Here is an 18,973-nt window from a genome sequence, read left to right on the forward strand (position 1 = left end):
GCGTCTATAGATGCAGGGAAACATTGATTTTCATCAATCCTTCCCACTTGTGTCAAAATTTATTGTTTCTTAATGGCTAATGAAATCATAAACAGTCATTATATACATACAGTGGTGGGAATTAATAATATTGATGCTTTTTAGAAAGTTAATCGATGAATATATTCAGTTCTATTTGTAACACTTTGGCAGGCCCTTATATAGCAAACTTGGAATATGGTCCATGCAGTTTCTGCACTAACTGTCATTAATAGTTTTTAATCAGTGGCAGATCTAGACTTAAGGGATCGAGCAAAAGGGGGGCGTACATGTCCCCTTTTGAAGAGAAGAATACAAATACAAGTATAGTATTTAGTCCAACTATGCCTGCAGAACAATGAATATATACATTAATTGTTAGAAATCTTTTGTATGAAAAAAAACTATGGTCAAATCAGTCTGATCACTGAAAAATCTATCTGATATGCCAAATATAATGTCAGATTCAAGCTTTCTTCCAGTCAAATGCGATATTGCAATATTCTGCTCAATATACTAGAAACTTAATTTTTTCATCTCAACAGCGTCTAACCCCAACCCACCCCCTGTAAAAAAAAAAGAGGAAAAATTATTAAACAGTTACTAACCTTGTAGATCTTACATGTATGTTAGTTCCTGTCGGATCTAAAAATTTTCAAGAAAATCTTAATCTAAATTGCATCAAGATATTTCCCTCTCTGTCAAAGTGTGTAAAAATCCGAAAAAATCGGTTTTGTCAACATCTAGTTAATTGGTAGGGGTTCTGCGTTAGTGCAGTGTTCTACAGAGTAGATGGATTTATCGACCTATCAAGCGAACGAGACAATACGCTCCTCATTGTCGGGAGATCACTCCCCTTAAACAGAGAGAAGACAGTTCACTTTTGTGTGTTTAATTTAATATTATTTAGTAAAAATGAAAATATTATTTAATTTTTTTTTTGTATTTAAGTGTTGTTTGAAAATGCAGCTTAAGTTGACATTTCTGACCCATAGGAACTGGGAGGGGGCACTATTTTAGATATATATACCTAAACTAATGCTTATTACGACTACCCCACCCCCTCTCCACTTGTTTCAATATCGGAGGACTTTCTTTACTTGTCAATAAATGTCTGATTCCCATCGGCCTGCAATAAATGAGCATCTATGTACATAGTAGGAGGGAGCAAAATATTCTTTGTAGACGGACTCTTTTACATGTAGTAAACACCCCTTACCGTATCGCCTCACCGAAACCCCGTGGGGCCCGCGGGGGAGGGGTGGGCAGCAAATAACTATCTTTATGATATGATATAGAATTTTAATTTTTAAGCCTACCCGTTATTAAGTTGTTTTACTGCTTAAATGAAGTTATTTCTCTTCCTATTTAAAGTCTCTGAGATTCCTCTTGACCCCCCCCCCCCCCCCAATCCCTTTACCGTCATTAGTGAATCCGACCGTGTTCGGTTTTACGGGTTATAAATCGTCTATTCGGTTCGAATTTTCTTTTATGAGAGAATAGAGAGATTAGATGTCTTTATGTACACTTCAGTTAATGACAATGTTTACAGATGTAAAATAAAATATTTCTTAAGTATTATATATAAAAAAAATAAGTCACATTTATGCCCGAGTTCCAAGTTGTTGCCAGAAAATACCCTGCATTTGGTGAAATCTGCATATCTGTGACAACTGAGCGTGCACGTGTTAAAAAAATGAGACGTGTTGGAATCGTGGGATACGGACATTTAGGTAACATGATAGCCATGATTATTATTGCTTCAGTTTAACAAAATAAGTAGAGAACTGGGTTTTCAAAAGTACCATTTGAGTCCGACTTTATTATCCTAGACTGCTGTGTGGTGTGTAGTATAATTCAATAAGCCTGAAAGGTTCAAGACCATCCTTAGCAGCATTTGAACCCAATCATTCTGTTTATAAATTGCAAAAGGAATTACAACACTTTAATGTGTAAATCAAGGTATGACATTATCTTATAAGCCTAGGTTAAAATGAATCGGATCCCCTCCTCCACTTCTTAACCAGTGTTAACCCACATATATACACAAAGAAAATTCTGATTAAATACACCCCTGGGCATTTTCAAGAGATCATATTTTGGGGCATTTGGAAAAAAACCTGTGTAAGTATATCCATGAATATCACCAAAATTAGAATACATGCTTAGAAATGCTAATCAAGCTGCCTATAGGGTTAATTAATGATTGTGTCAAATCATCTCTGGACTATGTTTACACTAAATTCTAAGGTTGTTGAAAATACTACATGTATACAGATATATTAATGAAACAGTAACTTGGTCCAAAGAGTTTTGAAATTTTGGCTTCGAGTTGACAGGCCTGGATCATCAGATCAAACGAGATGTTAAGCGTATAAATTTTCTCCTTTGATCTGATATTACCTTATGTTTGTTATTGGCATGTTATCTGTATGTTTGTAATTGGTATGTTATCTGTATGTTTGTTTGTGGTATGTTATCTGTATGTTTGTTAGTGGTATGTTATCTGTATGTTTGTAATTGGTATGTTATCTGTATGTTTGTTTGTGGTATGTTATCTGTATGTTTGTTAGTGCTATGTTATCTGTATGTTTGTAATTGGTATGTTAACTGTATGTTTGTTAGTGGTATGTTAACTGTATGTTTGTTAGTGGTATGTTATCTGTATGTTTGTTAGTGGTATGTTATCTGTATGTTTGTTAGTGGTATGTTTGTTAGTGGTATGTTATCTATATGTTTGTTAGTGGTATGTTTGTTAGTGGTATGTTATCTGTATGTTTGTTAGTGGTATGTTAACTGTATGACTGTAAGTGGTATGTTAACTGTATGTTTGTTAGTGGTATGTTAACTGTATGACTGTAAGTGGTATGTTAACTGTATGTTTGTTAGTGGTATGTTATCTGTATGTTTGTTAGTGGTATGTTTGTAAGTGGTATGTTAACTGTATGTCTGTAAGTGGTATGTTAACTGTATGTTTGTTAGTGGTATGTTAACTGTATGTCTGTAAGTGGTATGTTAACTGTATGTTTGCTAGTGATATGTTATCTGTATGTTTGTTAGTGGTATGTTAACTGTATGTTTGTTAGTGGTATGTTTGTAGGTGGTATGTTAACTGTATGTTTGTTAGTGGTATGTTATCTGTATGTTTGTTAGTGGTATGTTATCTGTATGTTTGTTAGTGGTATGTTATCTGTATGTTTGTTAGTGGTATGTTTGTTAGTGGTATGTTATCTGTATGTCTGTAAGTGGTATGTTATCTGTATGTTTGTTAGTGGTATGTTAACTGTATGTTTGTTAGTGGTATGTTAACTGTATGTCTGTAAGTGGTATGTTATCTGTATGTTTGTTAGTGGTATGTTATCTGTATGTCTGTAAGTGGTATGTTATCTGTATGTTTGTTAGTGGTATGTTATCTGTATGTTCGTTAGTGGTATGTTAACTCTATGTTTTTTACATGTAGTTACATGTTACCTGTATGTTTCTAGGTAAATACCTTGCAGAGAAGATTCAGGAACACCCTGACCTTGACCTTGCCTTTGTATGGAATAGATCACCAGCTGCCCTGGAAGGATTTAAGCAGGATCTCATCCTACAGGATCTCAAGGACTTCAGCAAAAGGTACAAGAAGTGACTGTTCCAAATCAGTCAATATTAGGAACAGCATACAGTACTTCTCAGTATTTCAGCTGTTTCTGCAGTATATACAACTAGTAAAAAATAAAACTCAAAGACTCAAACAGGATTGAAATCCAGGACCCCTGGCATACTGTGCCAGCAACATAAATATCTCAGCCACTGAGACCTAAATTTAACTGTTTGATTGTCTGTTTTTACATATTTTTGATTTCAGGTGTCTAATTAAATGATTTTTTCTAATTAGTGAAATATTTCATTCAGGAAACCCGAAATTTTAGAATTTTACTTGCGTAATGGACAAATGAGAATAAAATTATTTACTATCCCTCAATTATCCCTAGGTATTGTATAAGTTTACATTTAAGATAAACTCACTGTTGTTTCTCTTTCAGAAATGCTGACCTAATTGTAGAGGTGGCCCACCCTGACATCACAAAAGAGTGGGGACCCAGGTTTCTGGAGGAGGCTGATTTCATGGTCTGTCTTACATCTCCTGCATTCCTCTGAACTATGAAGTTTAATGACCAAATAATGTATATACCAGTTTTTGTCCATTTAATTTCAGTATCAGAAAATTCAGTCAGTTCTTTTACTGTTGACTTTTATTTCTGTCATAAAGAAGATGTGACAAAACTGACATGCATTAAAGAGTTTTTAAAAAGCATCTGGAAACAATTAGGATATGCTGATTCAATCTTACAAAAAAATATATAAGATTTTTGAGATTTCACTTTCGACATCAATAGGTTTTCATTGTAATATTAATCTGACAGGATATTTTCATCTCACAGATTGGTAGCCCTACTGCCCTCAGTTCCCAGGAGCTGGAGACCAGTTTACGGGAAGCGGCCATTAGACATGGCCTTTATGTGCCTAGTGGTGCTTTCTGGGGGGCAGAAGATATCAGAAAAATGGCTGACAGAGGGACATTACAGGTAAGTTATCTTACAGGTGAGAAATTAAATTGACACACAACAAGATTTGTAAATTCTGATATGTTTATTCAAGAGTTCAAGAGTACTGCAGTATTAACTACATTTTAAAAAAAATATTAATTTCCTATTTATTGATATATTAAGTTTGTAAAAATTGTAAAAATTTCCCTCTGACTGAATGTCTAACAAGTGAACATGCTGGTTCCTTGACTTATTTTAGTCGAGGCTTCACATGACAAGAAATCCTCACCACCTGTGATGTTATTGAAGCTCCCCTATATTGATTCTGTCTTCCAGTATAGAAACAATACAATGTTTGGATTAAATTAATATCCAGTAATTCCACAGGCAAATTTTAAAAAAAATGTGTATTAAAATTGACTTTTTCAGAACCTAAAAGTTACGATGACCAAACATCCCACCAGCTTTAAACTGGGCGGTGACCTCAAGGTCAAGAATGAGCAGGTGAAGGACAAGAAGGTGGTGCTATATGATGGTAAAGTTTGTCATCTTTATTGAAACATTGTAACAAATATAGCACATCAAGATTTGTGCCATGCACATGTACATTCATTCCATATACAGGGATATTTTCATTTGTAAATGTTTTTTTATAACTCAATTCATTTCATCTCTCAGTTGGTGAATTTAAACCTGAGCTTATATTCAAGAAAAAGTTTATTATAATTCATACTTACTGAAACTATTTTGCCAATGGATGAATTTATGTACATGGGGATAAAATTTAATTTAATGTGATGGGGCAAAATTTTGCAGTATTAAGTAAAAAGAGGAATACAACCTCACTTGTATCTTCTGATCTGATCTCACTTACTGAAGCTGTGCCTTAATTTTTGGTAACCTATCTTTCATTGCAACAGCAAGCATAGCAGGGGTTCGTTCAAGAGTGTAGCGGCTATGTTACTGGCCTCTATGCAAAACTACAATCTTGAATGTTAAGCTAGCCAAGCCACTACATAGGGAGAGTTAGCATAAATATTTGATGCTAGTACCAAATCCAAGATGGCCTCCTTAGTTACCACTTTGCAGCACACAAGGAGGATTGTTTTCTACATCTTAGTGAATTAAATGTAAATTTACATTTATATTTTCACTTGAACATGTTGAAATAAACTCATTTTGTTCCAAAGATAAGTTTTTACTGATATATTTTTATCCAAATTTTAAAACTTAGCGGCTAGGTTAGCTGTCTGTTCAGTAGAGATAGATATCTACCACCTAGCTGCTATGATATTGAATGCAGCCCAGGTATCTTTTGGGTCATCATCATTTTTTTTTCAGTACTGATTGTTGCAGTCTTTTCAACATAGTATTACATTAATCACATTTCCTGGAATTTTTTTCCTCTCTTTTTATAAAATATTTCCATTATCATACCTTTTATTTTAGAAAAGAAATATATTACATAAGCACTTTTTCTCATTTTTAAATGCCATTGATGACATAGAGTTTCTTCCTTTTGAACACATTATAGGACCTGTTCGTGAGTTGTGTCCCCTGGCTCCTAATAATGTCAACACAATGGCAGCAGCAGCTGTAGCAGCACATAATCTTGGATTTGACAAAGTCACTGGATCCATAGTATCAGACCCTCAGTACGTGTGTAATAACATTCTTAATTTGTCTAATAGTAACAAGCTACTGGCTCAGAAACTTGATAGTGTCACACACTCAGTACATATATTTTCAGCTCTTACACAGTCTTGCGGTAAAAGCTTATACAACTTCTTGATAAACATATTTGTATTTTTAACTGGTGATGAATTTTAAGATTTAACAAGAGCTATTGTGCATAAGTTTAAATATTGTACACAGGCCTTGCTTTTACACATGCAGATTAACAGATTGGCACATTGTGGAGGTGGAGGTATGGGGACCTAATGGCTTCAATGTCAAGACAGTCCGGAGTAACCCTGCAGCTGTGGGGGCAGTCACTGGAACTGCCACTTATGCCTCCTTCCTCAGTAGCATGCTGGGTAAGTTAAAATGTGGGGGCAGTCACTGGAACAGCCACTTATGCCTCCTTCCTCAGTAGCATACTGGGTAAGTAAATGACAGGTTCTGTCACTGGAACACCAATTTTGTGTCTTCCTCAGTAGCATGCTGGGTAGGTTAAAATGTTGGGGTAGTCATTAAAACAGCCAAATATGCCTCCTTCCTCAGTAGCATGCTGGGTAAGTTAAAATGTAAGGACAGTCACTGGAGCAGGTACATATACCTCCTTCCTCAGTAGCATGCTGGGTAGGTTAAAAAATTTTGTTTGGGGCAATCACTGGAACAGCCACTTATGCCCCCTTCCTCAGTAGCATGCTGAATAGGTTAAATGTGGGGGCAGTCACTGGAACAGCCACTCATGCCTCCTTCCTCAGTAGCATGCTGGGTAAGTTAAAATGTGGGGGCAGTCACTGGAACAGCCACTTATGCCTCCTTCCTCAGTAGCATGCTGGGTAAGTTAAAATTTGGGGGCAGTCACTGGAACAGCCTTATATAGTTACTGTAACATCAAGGGCATCTTCATTTTACTGGTAATTTTGACACCTTGAGAATTTTGTATCACCAAGTCACTGGTCAATATCAAAGCTTCAAATTTATTATACCCCCCGCAAACGAAGTTTAGGGGGGGGGGGTATATTGGAATCAGCTTGTCCGTCTGTCTGTAGACAAGATTTTGTCCGGACCATTTCTTGGAAACTGTTGCAAGGATTTGTCTGAAAATTTATACACTTATTATTTGCCATATGAAGGTGTGCACCTGGTATATTCATCATGATTGGATAATTTTTTTGCATTTTACAGGTGTTTTTTTTCATTTTTATTATGTGGTTTTGTCCGGATCTGTTCCCAGAGACTATTGCATAGATTTGTATGAAAATTTGTACACTTATTATTTACCATATGAAGATGTGCACCTGATATTTTCAACATTATTTGATAATTGTTCTGCATTTTACAGTTTTTTTTTTCATTTTTATTGACTTAGTCATTTCGGGTTCATGTCTAAGGTTTGAGACATAGAATCTAGAACATCTGTACAAAAATGTGAACTACAGCTTAAAACAACTCATTAGAACTAAAAAAAGAAAATCACAAAGTATTAAAAACATTTTTTACATTACACAGCAGATAGTGTAAATCCATTTGTCCCTTGGGAGTAATGAGTGGACATGCATCCAGTTAAAGATTAATTAATGAGTTCAGTGTGGGCATCTCTGATCAAGCAGGTCTTATCTATATCTCCTGAGAATTGGGCAGAAAGAAATAAAGATCTCTGTTGTCTAAGTCTCTTAATTGTAATTTATATCTGTCAAAATACATAGTTACTGGAACCAGCCTTTTATTTTTAAAATGAGTTTTATATAAAGGTATTAAGATCAATTTGATTTTGTATAATTAATTATGATAATTTTTTTTTTTCAACAATCAATTTGCAGAGTGTCATGTGTCACAAAGATGACAGATAGTTGCAAACTATTTTTTCAGTGAAACAAAAAACACTGTAATTATTAGTATTGATGTTTTATTAGGCTGCACCTTAGTTTCATTCATTAAAAAAAATATGAGTAATTAAATTTTCACTCTAAATGTTTAAGCAAATTGTGAACACCTCTCAGTTCTAGAAAACATTAGTGATTTGGTACCTTCTCTGAAAAACCCAGCGGGGGGTATTTGTCCCTTTTGGACAGTTCTAGTTGTATATTGAGTCAAATTTCATCATCTCCAACTTTAAGGGGCAAAGGTTAAACTTCTAAATATCCTAAATGATATAACAAGCATAAAGAACTAAAGGCCCATGAGCTATATTGTTCACCTGAGCATGTTGTCTGGAGAAAAGCAGACATCAGTTCAGTATTGAATAGTTTGAATATATGTAATCTAACCCTCCCCCCCCCCCCCCCCTTCCGCCCGAGAGGGGCAGGAGAGGGGGGCATGTTCTAGGTATACTGTGGGACACACTGCTTTGATGACTGTTATTTTCTGTGTTTATTGTTTAATTGTAGGGAGTACATTCTTCCTTGGCAGTGTCCCTGTTGATGAAGGAATATACAAATAACATAATTTACAACAGGCTGATATAAAATGTATTTTAATTTACAGTTGCTAAAGGGAAGGGACCAGGTGTTCATCTGTGTTAATGAAAAGAACCAAATCACCAACATTCCAACTGATGACCAACACCTCCAACATTATTATTTCAGTGATGACCTAATTTCCAACAAACTAACTAATGACAAGTGACAAAATACCCCCAGCAAACCAACCATGTTCAAATCGCCAAAATTGCAACTATGATTAAATCACTTACATGCACCAGCTATAACTAAATCAACAACATACATGTAACAACAAATTACGTGTATCTATTTTCTTCTATGAGTGATCAGTTCTTCCAACTCTTCTACTCTATGAAGGATCAATTTTTTTTAACAAAGCAACAATAATCAATTCCAAGTGTCCGGCTTGGAAATGCACTAAGTCTTATTACTGTGATAGAATCTCTCTTACAGTGGAATAAAATATTTATTTTTATAATTAAGATTTCATTTTTATTTACTGTGGAATCATTTTAATTCGTGGGGGGGCAATGTTCATGAGCAAGCAAAATTTAACTTGTTCGCGGCAACGTAATTTCGTGGGTTACTCATTTATACGGTAGATTCAATGAATCAATATGTTCACAAAATAAACATTCGTGGGGGTGTTAATTCGTGGCTAAGGGTGACCTACGAAATCCACGAACATTGGTCCCCCACGAACTATGATGATTCTACAGTATCTCATTCAATGAAATGAGTGCCAAGGAAAGCTCCTTCAATAACTTAAGGAACAACAACACTGTCAGTGGTATTTGTCCCAATTCAGATCATATATCCAAGTATTATCTGTTAAGCACTGAACCACAACTTCACAAATGTAATGGAGAAAAATTGGAATCTCCTACTGGACACAAGTTTATGATCTACGGATGTATCATGACCTTGACCCAATGTCATTTGGCTAGGTTAAACATCACTTGCAGAAAAACTATTATTAGAGTCCTATCCATTTCTTCCTAGTGGAGAAACATTGGTAATTCAAATAAAGATTACTTAAGACCTGGTGGTGTGTCATGATCTTGACCCAAGGCCATTTGGGAAAGTTCAAGGTCCCTGGCAGAAAAAGGTGTATAATTTGTGTCTGGTCAATTACTTTGTAAGAGAAACATTGGATGCCAGTATTTTTTTATGAGTTGGGGGGGGGGGGGTATCATTTTTGTAAACTCACAGTATTTCTAGTAAATGATCTCAAGCTTTGACCTTGATAAAGGAAATTTGTAAGTTGAAAGATATTCAAGCTATTGTTTCTTCTACGTGTTAATTAAAGGATAGGCGAATGTAACAACAGCTAGACAGACTTCTACAGTGCACATGCTGTTTGTGGCAGCTGTTTCTCCATTACAAATTTATAGTTTAGAGGAGATTGCACAGACAGACAAACATATTTGTTTATAGGGGTGTAACAACCTCAACTTCTTGAACTTTGTCTAGTTTTTATTTAACCTTAAAAGTTTACTGAAAATAAGAAAAACACTTAAGTATGTGAATGATATTTACATTTCATTTAATTCTCAGCACATAAATAAATCGCATATTTACATACATTCTTCTTGAGAATACATAACAGTTGTCTGTACTACAGGCTTTGGTAATCCATTCAATAAAGAAAATTACATAAACAAGGAATAAGTCACAGCAGCTGCTAGGCTGAAGGAAACTGTGACAAAAGATTAAAATTTCTGCACTTAATGGTATTTTTTTCCTGGCAGTGTGGATCACATAAAAGCATGAGAAGTCTAACTTGGTCAGAACTAGACCTTCTCAGTCAGATCCTGTTACATCCAAGCAGTCCGACGACCAAAATTCTGAAAAAGAACATACAATACAATACAATCAAGAATATTTGCTTCTTCCTTTGGAAGAATTTCAACACTGTTACAGTTAATGAAGACTGCAATTTATTCATAAATTTAAAATTTATTTTAATTTTCAAGACTCATTTCCTTATCTTCCATAAAAAAGACTGCTGATGATATAGAGCAATGGCCACTTAGGGCCTTGTTTGGCCCTGTGAGTTTCTGAAAAATTGAAACTGCTCAGTATTTATCACTTGGACCCTTGGTGACCGTGTATCTATGGCACATGATGTAATTTTCTCTCTAGTAAATGCATTATGATGTCATGAAATGAGTCATTTTTATCATATCCTGTAAATTCCTTTAAAAAAAAGCCCAAAAGTTGGAGTTTTTTTTCAGTATTTCATACAGAGCACAACCTCTGATCCAAAATATGCAATTACATAATGAAAGATCTGTTTCTGAAGATCATAACAGTTAACGTTTTAATTTTTGGATCGAGGGCTGTGCTCTTATTTTAATTTTTTGCTGAATGTAGTCAAATATGCCTGTTTTCTGCAAAATTCAAGAACATTGCATTTTCACAAGCCTGTTTTCCAATACCTGAATTCTCAAAAAAAAATTTGTAATGGGAAATGACAGTGCTAAGTCTCTACTTTATTTTGATACATGAAATGGGACAGAGGGTGATAGTCAATTAATTGATATAAGGACAGGGCCATTTTACTTCTTCACTAAATGAAGACTAAGGCTACTGATGTTAAACAAAATGGTTTCTACTTTACACACCAGTGTTGATGTGACTTACCTTAGGTGCGAAGCCTCGGACTTTCATCCTCTCAGTCTCCTGTCGGAGGAAGTCCTCGTATTCCTGTTCCTCCCGCCGTTCCCTTTCCTCTTCCTCCTGTAACTTCTGTCGTGATGTTTCCTTCTGTTCATGACGTGCTGTGATCTGTTGTCAAAAGGGAAATAACCATTGATTTACAAGCAAACATACACTTACAAGTATTTGAAAATTTATTTCTAAAGCTAAAAATATGAAAACATACATGTACACTGTCTTTCTGATATCATGGGTCCCACTTTTGAGAACAGAATTACTAACCTGTCCTTTGAGATCCAGTTTCAAAGCCTCTTTCTGTTCCTCGGCTTTTTCGAGATCACGCTGTGTCATCTGATTGGCTATCTCCATCTCTTCTATCAGTTTCTCCCGCTGAAACAGAGACTCCTCCCGTTCTCGCTGCACCTCCTCCAGCTTCTCCTCAATCTGTCGCTGTCTGTCTTTAAACACCTACAGGTAATAAAAATGTATGGAAACTGCTTAAACACCTACAGATGAAATGTATGGATACTGCTTAAACACCTACAGATAAAACGTATGCATATCATACACGAACTTGAATATGAACAGAAAGTAGAGAATTTTCTAATAAATTGTGGACACCGATACTGACCTCCCTCATTAGCCTCTCTCTGGCCTTACTCTCACGCGCCCATTCTGCGTCCCTCTTTTCCCACATACGAGCTGCTTCCTCTCTGAAATCAGAAAATAAATTATCATTTAAATACAAAGTATTCTTTACACCGTTTCAACAATGCATGGACTTTGCCTTACAATGCTCTGTTTTCCCTGAAGAATAACTCGGTAAATAATAAAACTTGTGGCTATGATTTGAATGATTTTATTCCTGTACTACGCTATAACACTGACCTTTCCATATTTCTTTCATACAATGCATCCTTGTTGTACCGAAACATTTTTTGATTTTCCCAAACAGGACAAAAAGCTCTTTAGACCTTATGTTAATGTTAAACTTTGGGCCAAGGGCATATTTAATATATAAATATACAAGCACACACATGTACAAGAAATCAATATTACTAGAGAGAGAGAGAGAGAGAGAGATTCTTTATAGCAAACTAATACTGAGAAATGATACTGAACATATTTTCAAAGAGGAAATTTCATAGCTAGTTCTTTACGACAAAATTGAAAAAAAAAAATGTTTGGAAGACAACATTATTTACAAGATGTTTACTTGTTATGCAATAAATTTTGTAGCGATGGAAAAGAGATTCCAAAGAAAACTACATGGACATCTTCTAATTATTTAATAAAAAAGACACTTACTGGTACAACATGTCAAGTTCAGCTTCTCTGGCCTTTTCTACTCGTAACTGATCTTCAATAACCTGTTAAAAGATACATAATATATTACAACAAGGAACAAAATATCTAACTCTAGACAGTTTACTTATTACACATACATAATCATTATATTGCTGTGTGATCATCACCTGCTTCATCCAGGCCGCGTCAGCCTGGGCTTTTTCTCTCCGCGTGGTGAGAATTTCTCGTTCCTCTTTCTCCCTCTCAATAAGAGCCTCTAACATCTGCTTATCTTGTTCCTAAAGAACATAAAATAACCAATGGTAAAATAAAAAAAATTAAAAAACATTTTTTTTTCTTCTCTCTGTAAAAAATTTTTTTTAGACATTGTCTACTTTGCTTGTTATGTGATAAAAATTACAATAACAAACAAAAATATTTTTTTTCAAAAGGCAGCTTTGAAGAAATAAACAGATTTTCATTACCAGCTCCTCTTGAATTTGTCTGGACCGTCTCATCATCTGGGCTTTGTGTTGCCTCAATAGCATTCGGCTGTAAGAAAAAAAAACAATGGTGTGAACATTAAAGAACCAATTTAAAATTTATACATGTACTGGTATATCTGACTGATATCAGTTTCTTTATATTGTTGATAACAAACTACCATAATATCACAATGAAGACTACAGAATGATGAAAAGCTACATGTATCTGACAGTTGTGATAATTAAGAGCTTACCCCATTTCTCTGTGACGGCGGCCTGCCTCCATCTTTTTACGTTCCTCTTCTAACTCCTCCAGCCTCCACTGTTCTTTCTGTAGAGAATCTTGTTCCTTCTTCAGTCTGCTGGCCTGTACAATAAAGACAATACAACAAAACATAACACATACTGGCTATGGCAACAAAACCAAACAGTGAATAATCTGCTACTGTAGAACAATCACAAATATTTAATGTACACAAAAAAAATAATCACTGACTACTACGCAGCCAAACAGTACACAATCTTTGAACTGTAACACAATCTAATGGTGACAACTAACGATCAAACGATGAACATGACAGTGACTTTTAAGGTGTGATTTGTGTGAGTTTTTCTATCTGACCTCAGCTGGTCATTTTTTCAGTTTTTTTAGGCTATACTTTTGTTAGAGTTCTAATATCTGACCTCAGCTTCTCGCTCGCGGAGTTCGAGCATCTGATCTCTCAGTACGTCCTTCCATTTCTTCTCCTCCTCTAATCTCTCTTCTTCCTTCTGTCTCTCCAACTCCAGGGCTGCTATTCTTTCTTTCTCCATCTCTCTCTCAAACTTTTCTTTCTCAATTCTTTCCTGTTCTTCTTTCTGCAAAACAAATATAATTATTTAAACTTGACCAAATATTTAATCAAAGAAAAATGATAATACATTTTATTAGCAAAGTTTCTTCTCATCCATATGAACAAAAACCTAAAGAGCATTATAAAATAGATTGTTCTTCTACAGATACTTGCCCCTCAAACCTTTGAAGCACACATTCATTCCCTCTAGACTTGTAGGTATTTTGTGTGACCTAACATCCTCAACCAGATGACCTATCTAACTGCCCCTTCAGACCCCCACCTAGGACTATTTGATGACCTATCTAACTGCCTCTTCTGACCCCCACCTATGGCTATTTGATGACCTATCTAACTGCCCCTTCAGACCCCCACCTAGGACTATTTGATGACCTATCTAACTGCCCCTTCAGACCCCCACCTAGGACTATTTGATGACCTATCTAACTGCCTCTTCTGACCCCCACCTATGGCTATTTGATTACCTATCTAACTGCCCCTTCAGACCCCCACCTAGGACTATTTGATGACCTATCTAACTGCCCCTTCAGACCCCCACCTAGGACTATTTGATGACCTATCTAACTGCCCCTTCAGATCCCCACCTAGGACTATTTGATGACCTATCTAACTGCCTCTTCTGACCCCCACCTATGGCTATTTGATGACCTATCTAACTGCCCCTTCAGACCCCCCACCTAGGACTATTTGATTACCTATCTAACTGCCTCTTCTGACCCCCACCTATGGCTATTTGATTACCTATCTAACTGCCCCTTCAGACCCCCACCTAGGACTATTTGATGACCTATCTAACTGCCCCTTCAGACCCCCACCTAGGACTATTTGATGACCTATCTAACTGCCCCTTCAGACCCCCACCTAGGACTATTTGATGACCTATCTAACTGCCCCTTCAGACCCCCACCTAGGACTATTTGATGACCTATCTAACTGCCCCTTCAGACCCCTCTTATGTTTGGTTATTACCTCTCTGACTTCCTCGACTTGAGACCCCCATCTGTCTACCACATGGTCCTTCAGCTGTTCAGACTCAAGCTGTCAAATATACAAAATCTCTGTTTTAATGTAATCTTATATAACCATAGGATGGCTACGTAAAAAAATGAATGTTTTGTACCAAGGTGACTCAGTGGTCATGATCTACTGGTTTTAGAGTTTCAGCTTTGTTTCAACTTTGCATTCCAGAACATGCAGATAAGTTTAAATGTAGGTGTTTCAAAGTCACTTTTTTTTTTTTGAAATATCAGGCTTTTACTAAATAAAATCATAATTAAAGTTCTACATAAATTAATTAAATATGCAGTGACTGTATTACTTATGTTTTTGATATCTGTTTTACAGTTTGTTTACATTATATCTAGGTTGTATTGTTAAGTTTACAGTATCATATTAATTTACCCTTCTGATATCTGGGTTGTTTTGTTTCCAGTGTTCATACAGCTTCTCCTCGGCCAACTGTGAAAAACATCAAGTATAAAGCCTTTATTAGTTACATTCAATTTTTTTATACCTGTGGATATTTGTGTATTTTGTGAATTACAGGAATTAGCAACATAAACTGTATGTGTAATGATTATTTCTGTGAATCATACATGATGTTCTTAAAATGTTTGAAAAAAAATACATTCCAAGTATCTATTAAAAGACACTGTATGTAGAAGGGAAGTACTTGTGGAAATTATATATACTTGTGTACTTTGTGTAAATTAATCCCATACAAATATTTACCTGTTCACAGTAAAAATAGATAAATGACTGACCTCTTTACCATTTTCTTATTACAGTATTTTATATATACAGTGCATGAAAACTTATATACTCAGTACATATATAATGTATTATAATATATAACCTTTATACTCAGCAATATATAATGTTCATCTTAGATACTCATTACATATATAATGTATAATATATAACCTTTATGCTTAGTTATATATAATGTTCATCTTAATTCAATCAGAGCTGTCTTACATGTTTCCTTTTTTCTTCCCGAGCACTCTTTAGAGAGTCAACTCGGTCTTTCATGTCTTCCAACCGATCATAATTGTCCAAGGAATATCCCTTTAATTCAGCCTGACAAAAAATAAATGCTTATAACATGTACAAGGCAGAGCACAGGAGAAAATGGTTTTACTCTGTTCATTCCTTCAGTCTTTATTTCCTAATTATATGAAATAATTTCATTTGACAAAATCAGTTACCATTATACAGTGACATAATTCATTACTTTTATCATTAATTACAGAGAAGTTCAATGCATAATTTAAAATCTTTGGTAAAAGTGGTGCCATTGGCACATTCAGGTTTTGTGCTAATTATAGATAATTACTTACCTCGAACTTGTATCTCTCTTGTCTTAGCATGGCAGACAACTTCTCTCTGCGTAGGGCTAATTTCTTTGCCTTTTTATCTGAGTCCTTTTCTTTCTGATAAGCATCCATGCTGAAAAATATAATTTATAATTGACTGTTTCACAAAACACAATACTGTAAAATCACATATTTTCGTGATGTCAAATTTTTTATGGTTTGAGGAAAAACTATGAGTTAGTGGGGATTTTATTTCATGGATGAAGAATTGTTGAGTAGTTATATATATATGATATTTTACATTTTGTGGTGGACATGAATTTGTTGGTTTCTTCATACCTCAAATACAACAAAAATTAAACCCCCATAAAAATTGTTGATTTCACAGTAGGCTGCTGGTCTGAGATAAATGGGCCAAGACCTATACATGTACCTGGACTTAAGAGATTTCTCTGACTCCCATGCACTCTGTTTAGTGGCTGCTATGTTTGATCTCTGGAAGTAATTTGCTGTGTTACTCCATCTTTCTCGTAAGTGGTCGTCATGGTTTCTATGTCTAACAATTGCCTGCTCATAAACATTTCTTCTGGTTGTCCAATAGTGCGGCATGGATGGTAGAGCCATTTTTAGTCTGTGTCTATGTGATAAATGCCTTTTGTATCTGAAAGAAAAATTCACTGAGATAAGATGCTATTTAAGGAATGAAAAAAATCAATTTTATGTCATGCTGTCCTACAAAACTGATTTGTCTCTTGTTTAAAAGTAAAATTATTGGCATAAAATGTCAATTATACTGACCAAATTCTTAGAGAATACTTAAACTTCCTTAAAAACATATGAAGTTATATATCATGCAGTTAAAATAAAAAGTCATTTTTATGATCAACTTTTACCACGTTCACCTATTTCAAATTTGATCTCTTTAAGAAAATATTGCACGTGACGTATCTCATGATGTACCTGACATAATCTTAGAACATGAAATCAAATTTACATTGTATAAATTCTGCATATTTATTTAAAATTTATCTTGCTCAAGAAGAATGGACTTGAATTTGAACCAAAACAAGCACAGACCCGTAAATTCACTAACTGTAAACGTTCATAATCCAGGGAAAACAATCCATATTTGTTGTAATTGATAACTTAAACAATTCTTACCATAAAAGACGTTATCCGTGGAATAAATATGAATCTACAACATCAAAGATCACATGTTCTTTCTTGTTTTCAAAAACTGTAGCGAATGTCAACAGGAAGTAAATCAATTGGCGCATGCGTAGATTGCAAATAAAAGAAGGAAGTATATCCAATCGACACACAGAATTCCGAAAAAAATAGATGTGTTATGATGGAGAACGTATTTTCAATAAAAAAGAACAAATAGAATGGGATAGAATTTGTTTATAAAATGTTTGTTTTACGTAATTTTCGAATTGATGATGTGGATGGGGTCTTTATCATAGGGGCTTGTCTTCCGGATTGTTGAATGTAAAATAAATTTTTAAAAAATTTGAATCCACTTTAAATACACTTAAAAGTTGTTCAAATAAAGATTCTGACACTTTCAGTCAAGAAAAACCACGTTTAATAAAGACGCACCACACCTATATACATAAACTCTATGTATATAGGTGTGGTACGTCTTTTTCAAACGTGTTTTTTCTTGACTGAAAGTGTCAGAATCTTTATTTGAACAACTTTTAAGTGTATTTAAAGTAGATTCAATTTTTTAAAAATTATTTTACATTTAACAATCCGGAAGACAAGCCCCTATGGTCCTTATCGGGGGGGGGGGGGGGATTCAAGCACCTGTGGAATAAATGTGCCTTCTTGAATGAAATAATATTAAAAAAAATAGACTTTAGAAAAGAAAACTTTGTTTATTAAATACTTGTATTAAATATTTGGGAACGACCATTTGACTCGGGGGGGGGGGGGGGGCTGATTTTGGAAATAAATAATACCCCCAGCCCCCAACCTCCCATGAAAATGAGCTTTCAAGTTTGGCATTAAATCAAAATATGTATTGGTTGTTCATACCAATGCATTATAGAGTGATTATTTTATTTTGTTTAATTTTTGTACATTTATACGCACAAAGTAGGAATACAAAACTGATTGACCACAGTTTAAAGCTCACTTTTTTCCTGAGCAGCAAAATCGATCTTTCTTTTTAAAATCTTTATCAACATCTTTCAAGTGTAAAACAATTATATTTTTCTTCATCTTTTTCAGCAGTTTTATATTCTTCAAGTACATGTTGCACTGAAAATTTTAAGTGGAACGTTTATATGCCACTTATATACATACATACATACATACATACATATATATATATATATATATATATATATATATATATATATATATATATATATATATATATATATATATATATATATATATATATATATATATATATATATATATATATATATATATATATATATATATATACCAGGTAACCTACCTGACATTTGTATAACTGCCTGAAGAGCGTAACATGCCGAAAGCGCTTGCAGAAAATATTTTGTAATTTTTTTTTTTTGATTTTTATTTTTAATACACCCAACAAAACTGTACCGGTTCTTCATATTGTTTTTGAAATTATATATATATATATTTAAGACAACCAGAAACAGTAAGAGGTCTAAAGGCCACATCGCATACCTGAGCAAAAAAAAGAGCAGAAACCAGTTCAATTTA

The 18,973-nt window shown here is 34.6% G+C and overlaps 2 protein-coding genes across 2 annotated transcripts; one reads left to right on the top strand and one right to left on the bottom strand.

Moving 5' to 3' along the window:
- Positions 1–1,602: 1,602 nt before the first annotated feature.
- LOC133175372 (aspartate dehydrogenase domain-containing protein-like) lies at positions 1,603–9,140 on the top strand. Its single transcript, XM_061310468.1, has 8 exons — positions 1,603–1,751; positions 3,504–3,636; positions 4,047–4,131; positions 4,446–4,589; positions 4,980–5,085; positions 6,085–6,205; positions 6,447–6,586; positions 8,706–9,140. Exons 1-8 carry the CDS (start codon positions 1,625–1,627, stop codon positions 8,741–8,743), a joined length of 894 nt encoding a protein of 297 aa, XP_061166452.1. The 5' UTR covers positions 1,603–1,624; the 3' UTR covers positions 8,744–9,140.
- A 1,089-nt stretch (positions 9,141–10,229) lies between these two features.
- LOC133175217 (trichoplein keratin filament-binding protein-like) lies at positions 10,230–17,522 on the bottom strand. Its single transcript, XM_061310323.1, has 15 exons — positions 17,426–17,522; positions 16,698–16,925; positions 16,289–16,397; positions 15,927–16,028; positions 15,351–15,407; positions 14,919–14,987; positions 13,780–13,953; positions 13,350–13,462; positions 13,096–13,162; positions 12,799–12,909; positions 12,632–12,693; positions 11,955–12,036; positions 11,606–11,791; positions 11,309–11,452; positions 10,230–10,509 (listed from the first exon to the last, which is right to left on the bottom strand). The coding sequence occupies exons 2-15, from the start codon at positions 16,886–16,888 to the stop codon at positions 10,480–10,482; spliced, it is 1,497 nt and encodes a 498-aa protein (XP_061166307.1). The 5' UTR covers positions 16,889–16,925; positions 17,426–17,522; the 3' UTR covers positions 10,230–10,479.
- Positions 17,523–18,973: the final 1,451 nt, after the last annotated feature.

The sequence above is a fragment of the Saccostrea echinata genome, unplaced genomic scaffold (genome assembly GCF_033153115.1).
Source record: "Saccostrea echinata isolate AGI-Se365-2 ecotype Australia unplaced genomic scaffold, CSIRO_AGI_Sech_v1 ptg000062l, whole genome shotgun sequence".
In the NCBI taxonomy this organism is placed as follows: domain Eukaryota; kingdom Metazoa; phylum Mollusca; class Bivalvia; order Ostreida; family Ostreidae; genus Saccostrea; species Saccostrea echinata.

Bases quoted from the DNA above. Each gene is read 5' to 3' on its own strand.
- LOC133175217 (XM_061310323.1), bottom strand. From the start codon at position 16,888: ATGGCTCTACCATCCATGCCGCACTATTGGACAACCAGAAGAAATGTT. The intron at 15,408-15,926 runs GTAAGACAGCTC...TGTTTTTCACAG, and splicing joins GGGAAGAAAAAAGGAAACAT to TTGGCCGAGGAGAAGCTGTA. The intron at 11,453-11,605 runs GTTAGTAATTCT...TTTTGACAACAG, and splicing joins AACTGGATCTCAAAGGACAG to ATCACAGCACGTCATGAACA.
- LOC133175372 (XM_061310468.1), top strand. From the start codon at position 1,625: ATGCCCGAGTTCCAAGTTGTTGCCAGAAAATACCCTGCATTTGGTGAA. The intron at 1,752-3,503 runs GTAACATGATAG...GTATGTTTCTAG, and splicing joins CGTGGGATACGGACATTTAG to GTAAATACCTTGCAGAGAAG. The intron at 3,637-4,046 runs GTACAAGAAGTG...TTTCTCTTTCAG, and splicing joins CTCAAGGACTTCAGCAAAAG to AAATGCTGACCTAATTGTAG.